General features: G+C 39.7%; 1 protein-coding gene across 1 annotated transcript; it reads left to right on the top strand.

Annotated features, from left to right (window-relative positions):
* Positions 1-1,202: 1,202 nt before the first annotated feature.
* Positions 1,203-2,718, top strand: LOC110496771 (RNA polymerase II, I and III subunit K). Its single transcript, XM_021572807.2, has 4 exons — positions 1,203-1,329; positions 1,871-1,939; positions 2,209-2,301; positions 2,490-2,718. Exons 2-4 carry the CDS (start codon positions 1,879-1,881, stop codon positions 2,510-2,512), a joined length of 177 nt encoding a protein of 58 aa, XP_021428482.1. The 5' UTR covers positions 1,203-1,329; positions 1,871-1,878; the 3' UTR covers positions 2,513-2,718.
* The last annotated feature ends 3,498 nt before the right edge of the window (positions 2,719-6,216 follow it).

The following is a 6,216-nucleotide window of genomic DNA, read 5'->3' as shown; positions in this document are numbered from 1 at the left end:
GAACGGCATTTAACCGGCTGACACAATCTCTGTAGTGCTCCACAGTACAACGCTTTTCCATTTAAAAAAAGCGCACTCTTCCAACCACATCCACTCTTCCACACATCCCCCAGTTGAGTTTCCCTTCCTATAGAAGAACAGAATTCCCTCCATGAACCTTTCTTGGCATTCTAGAAAACACTCTCTTTCTCTGAAAGACTATCATGCTATCAAATGTCAAATTATTCTTTAAAGTTTTAAAAGCCTTATCACATGCTTCAGTCCACCAAGGAACTATATTTCGTCTTATATGAAAAGCCTTTAAGGCATCGTCAAAGATTTTTATAACTAACTCATTTTATAACTAACTCATTGTGTGGCAGCATCAAAGATAATCTAGACAAACCACAGCCTGTTATTTGCAATGGGAACAATTGAGTCATAGTGGGCAGAACACGCAAGGATGGGGCAGAGCCATGCACGAGTTAGCCTATTGGCGTGTTCTAGCATACATTTTCATTTTTCCGTTAGGGAATGCCTGCTCTGTGAAGTGTTCATGTGCAATAACTCTATTTTATTTTATTTAACCTTTATTTAACTAGGCAAGTCAGTTAATAACAAATTCGTATTTACAATGATGGACTACCAAAAGACAAAAGGCCTCCTGCGTTTGTCTTAAACTTTGGCAAAGGGTGAAGTCTACAATACTTAGTCCACTCTGTTTGTAACATATTTTAGTTTTGGGAACAGAAAACTGTATTGAGATCAAATGTTTCAACGATGACAACATTTTGTAGAATTCCATCTCATCCCATCTTCCCACACTGCCCGCCACTGGGCTTCTTCTCATCACCATATTTGGTAGTGAGTGGAAACGCCAAACGGATGCTTCACATTTATACATCCGGTAAAATATCTGTCTCATTGTTCTATCTGTGGTGATATCGTCTTCGGATTTGCAGTGTGTAACGGCGCTTACATGAACCGAACAGCGCCCTCTGCTGGAGCTGTGAACCTAAAATCATCCAAGTCCCATCGAGAAAAAAACTAAGTATGGCTTGTGACAAACATAGAAAGACTCCTATGTACCGATTGTTATATTTAATTTGACATCAAACTGCTAGAAAATATATTGAATAAAGCGTCATTGTAAATAAGAATTTGTTCTTTAACTGACTTGCCTAGTTAAATAAAGGTTAAATAAAAAATTAAATCTAGCCAAGCATTGATGGACCAATTACAATGGAGGATTAGGTAACCAATCACGAATCACGTTGTTGCGACGTCCAGTACGACTGCGCACGCTGGCATGAGAGAAACAAAAAACATACTTATCAACTTTCTAAACCGGTAGGGTACCTAAATAACTAATTATTTCAAGTTGAATTGGTTTTAAACACGCGATATATGCTTTGATATTTCTCAGTTATTATTTTGAAGTTAGCCTGCTAACGCTAGCCAGGAAACCATTCATAGCAGGGTAACTAGCTAAGGCTAAACCACAGATACAAGGGGTTAGTTATCATAATATTTGGCTAAATTGCTGTGAGATAATTATGCTTTTGGCTCACTTTGCAAACCTGTTATATGTTAGCTAGTCATTACAATCTCATTTATAAGCCATGCTGGTTCGGCTATTTCAGAAATGTGTCATATGCCTACACACACACACTATACTATACACATGTTCACAAGTATTTTGTGTGGTAGTACAGGAGTGGCCTGAGGGCATACACTTATTGGGTTGTGAAATGTATTGTATTGTTTTTAAAATTGCATAACTGCCTTAATTTGGCTGGACACCAGGAAGGCAACAGCTAATGGGGATTCATAATACATACAAATACACTCCCAAACTGTACTGACAATGTTTAATCTGATTTTTCTCCAGATTCAAGCATGGACGCTCAAAAAGATGTGCAACCCCCCAAGCAACAGCCTATGATCTACATATGTGGGGGTAATGTCTGCTGTTCTGAAACTAATATTCTATTATACTGTACATGGGGTGCTATTTTTCTAAAAATCCATGCTTTGTCTTTGTACTGTAACTAAGACTATTAGTAACTTTTCATAACATGCCCCCTCAGTTGTCTACCCTTGTTTTATTCACCCATATCTATACATGTATCTACGTGGTTGATGTACTACTGCAGCTCCTGCCTTATAGAATGCTTACCAGTATGTCTGCTGTAGTAGTGGCTGAAATGTTGTTTTCTCTCCAAACAGAATGCCACACTGAAAATGAAATTAAGGCTCGTGATCCAATCAGATGCAGAGAGTGTGGATACAGAATCATGTACAAGAAGAGAACAAAGAGATGTATCCTTTTAAATAGTGTTTCTGCTGCACTTATTTTCCTGTTCGCTGCTATTTGCCACAGAAAAATCCCAAGCTCAAGCTCATATTAGCCGTTATGGCTCGCACAAGCCAAGACTCGTGCAAGGCTACTTACTATATGAAATAATATTTTCAATTCTTGTTGCTATTCCTCGACTCCCAGACTCCAGTGGTTGTGTTTGACGCGCGGTGAAGTGGACGACTACAACATTGACTCATTTTTGTTCTGTTAGTTTTTAGTGTGTCACAGTGTTGCACCAAGTCACCAACACTTCATATTCTTTCTAGGAAATCCCACAGGCTTGGGAAGCAGTGCCAGAATGGGTGCCCAGTTGGTTGATTATGTTCCTGCAACTGTAATCAATGATAGATATGGTTTATAAAATACATCCCGATTGATTGAGCTTGTGGTTTTTGCACATCAAGAAATGAAACTGAACAATATTTTATCATTTGAAAATACAAAGAATGCAACAGAATCTATATAAATCAGATTTAAACAACAGTTGGCCTTAGTTGTTGAGTCTATCAGCAGACAAAAATAATCACAAAAAATAGATATCACCCAAAAAATAAATATTCGACACTGTTAAAACATTTGCATGGAGAAAAGCAACAGCTAGAAAATAGCATAGAATTAACATTTTGGGACAAAGTAGCCCCCCTATTTACACAAATGACAACACACAGCACTGCATTTTTTTACCTTTATATAACTAGGCAAGTCAGTTAAGAACAAATTCTTATTTTCAATGACAGCCTAGTGGGTTAACTGCCTTGTTCAGGGGCAGAACGACAGATTTGTACCTTGTCAGCTCGGGAGTTGAACTTTCAACCTTTCAGTTACTAGTCCAACACTCTGCGCTGCCGCCCCATTCAGTACTTCCGACTTCCATGTATGAAACAGTTATTTCAGTTATGTTAAAATCTGGAGAGTCCCCTGCTCATTATAGATCCATAAGTTTAATAAATTGTGACAAAATAATAACAAAGCTCATAAGCAATAGAAAGGCAAAAGTCTTACCAGATTTGATACATATCAATCAAACAGGGTTTATTAAAAATGTACACAAACAAATACAAGAACGTGTTTCAGTTTAATACAATACGCTAAAAAAACAAGATCTAGATTTATCAATAATGGCTGTTGATGCCGAAAAAGCTTTCGGCTATCTTGAATGGCCTTTTCTATTCAAAACTTTGGAAGCTTTTAACTTTCCAGCTGAAATAATACATTTAATAAAAACATTTCTTTAAATGTGCTAAAGCAAAAATATACACAAATAATACATTATCTGATAAAATTGCTTTAGAAAGGGGAACAAGACAGGGATGTTGTCCACTCTCATGTTTGCACTGGAAATTGAACCGCTTCCAGAAAGAATTAGACAGGACACAAACATATCAGTATTGATAAACATGAATATAAACTAAACATATCTGCAGATGATCCCCCCCCCCTCATATACCTGACCAATATTGAAAACTCGACCCCCTTGCTAAAAATATTTTCAGAATGTTCTAAAAAGAAAGCATAACTCCTGATCTACAGCAATCCTCTAAGTTAGGGGTGTCAAACTTATTCCATTATTCCTAGTGTCTGCTGGTTTTTGGTTGTTCCTTTCAATTAAGACCTAGAAAACCAGGTGAGGGGAGTTTCTTACTGAGATCTAGACAACCAGGTGATGGGAGTTCCTTACTGAGATCTAGACAACCAGGTGAGGGGAGTTCCTTACTGAGTTCTAGACAACCAGGTGAGGGGAGTTCCTTACTGAGATCTAGACAACCAGGCGAGGGGAGTTCCTTACTGAGATCTATACAACCAGGTGAGGGGAGTTCCTTACTGAGATCTAGACAACCAGGTGAGTGGAGTTCCTTACTGAGATCTAGACAACCAGGTGAAGGGAGTTCCTTACTGAGATCTAGACAACCAGGTGAGGGGAGTTCCTTACTGAGACCTAGACAACCAGGTGAGGGGAGTTCCTTACTGAGATCTAGACAACCAGGTGAGGGGAGTTCCTTACTAATTAGTGACCTTAATTCATCAATCAAAACAAGAGAGGAGCAAAAACCTGCAGACACTCGGCCCTCTGTGGAATGAGTTTGACACCTGTGCTTTAAGTGGTCTGCAAAAAATATAAAATACTTAGGATTCTTAATAAGTGCCAACAAATATATAAAGATAACTTTATTCCATTACTCAACCACATGAAAGCAGATCTAATTAAATTGAATAAACTTCCATGAATCTTACAGGGAGAATAAAACTCTTTAGAACGGCATGGCTGACAAAGGTTTTGGTTTTATTTTTGGTAATACCAATTACCCCACCGAAGACATTCTTTAAAAAGTATACTCTGTCAAAACAGACTTTATGGGCAGTTAAAACTCATATAATTAAAAAGGAAAGTTTTACATCTTCCTGAGTCTGAGGGTGCTTTTAACCTTCCTGAGTCTGAGGGTGGGTTTTAACCTTCCTGAGTCTGAGGGTGGTTTTAACCTTCCTTAGTCTGAGGGTGGTTTTAACCTTCCTTAGTATGAGGGTGGTACACATCACGGACAAACTGAAATGGTCCACCCACACAGACAGCGTGGTGAAGAAGGCGCAGCAGCGCCTATTAACCTCAGGATGCTGAAGAAATTTGGCTTTTCACCAAAAACACTCACAAAATTTTACAGCTGCACAATCGAGAGCATCCTGTCGGGCTGTATCACCGCCTGGTACGGCAACTGCCCCGCCCACAACCGTAAGGCTCTCCAGATGGTAGTGAGGTCTGCACAACGCATCACCGGGGGTAAACTACCTGCCCTTCAGGATACCTACGCCACCTGATGTCACAGGAAGGCCAAAAAGATAATCAAGGACAACCACCACCCGAGCCACTGTCTGTTCACCCCGCTATCATCCAGAAGGCGAGGTCAGTACAGGTGCATCAAAGCTGGGACCGAGAGACTGAAAAACAGCTTCTTTCTCAAGGCCATCAGACTGTTAAACAGCCATCACTAACATTGAGTGGCTGCTGCCAACATACTGACTCAAATCTCTAGCCACTTTAATAATTAAACATTGGATGTAATAAATGTTTCACTAGTCACTTTAAACAATGCCACTTTATATAATGTTTACATACCCTACATTACTCATCTCATACTGTACTCTATACCATCTACTGCATCTTGCCTATGCTGTTCGGCCATCACTCATCCATATACAGTGGGGAGAGTATTTGATACACTGTCGATTTTGCAGGTTTTCCTACTTACAAAGCATGTAGAGGTCTGTAATTTTTATCACAGGTACACTTCAACTGTGAGAGACGGAATCTAAAACAAACATCCAGAAAATCACATTGTATGATTTTTAAGTAATTAATTTGCATTTTATTGCATGACATAAGTATTTGATCACCTACCAACCCCAACCAGTAAGAATTCTTAAGAACAACAGTAAGAACAACTGTTGCCGCAATTATTAGAAAATGGAAGAAGTTCAAGATGACGGTCAATCACCCTCGGTCTGGGGCTCCATGCAAGATCTCACCTCGTGGGGCATCAATGATCATGAGGAAGGTGAGGGATCAGCCCAGAACTACACGGCAGGACCTGGTCATTGACCTGAAGAGAGCTGGGACCACAGTCTCAAAGAAAACCATTAGTAACACACTACTCCGTCATAGATTAAAATCCTGCAGCGCACGCAAGGTCCCCCTGCTCAAGCCAGCGCATGTCCAGGCCCGTCTGAAGTTTGCCAATGACCATCTGGATGATCCAGAGGAGGAATGGTAGAAGGTCATCTGGTCTGATGAGACAAAAATAGAGCTTTTTGGTCTAAACTCTAGTCGCTTTGTTTGAAGAAAGAAGAAGGATGAGTACAACCCCAAGAACACCATCCCAAAC

Source organism: Oncorhynchus mykiss, chromosome 18 (genome assembly GCF_013265735.2).
Source record: "Oncorhynchus mykiss isolate Arlee chromosome 18, USDA_OmykA_1.1, whole genome shotgun sequence".
In the NCBI taxonomy this organism is placed as follows: domain Eukaryota; kingdom Metazoa; phylum Chordata; class Actinopteri; order Salmoniformes; family Salmonidae; genus Oncorhynchus; species Oncorhynchus mykiss.
Note: the sequence above shows the minus strand (reverse complement) of the source record. Positions and strands in the feature narration are given on the sequence as shown.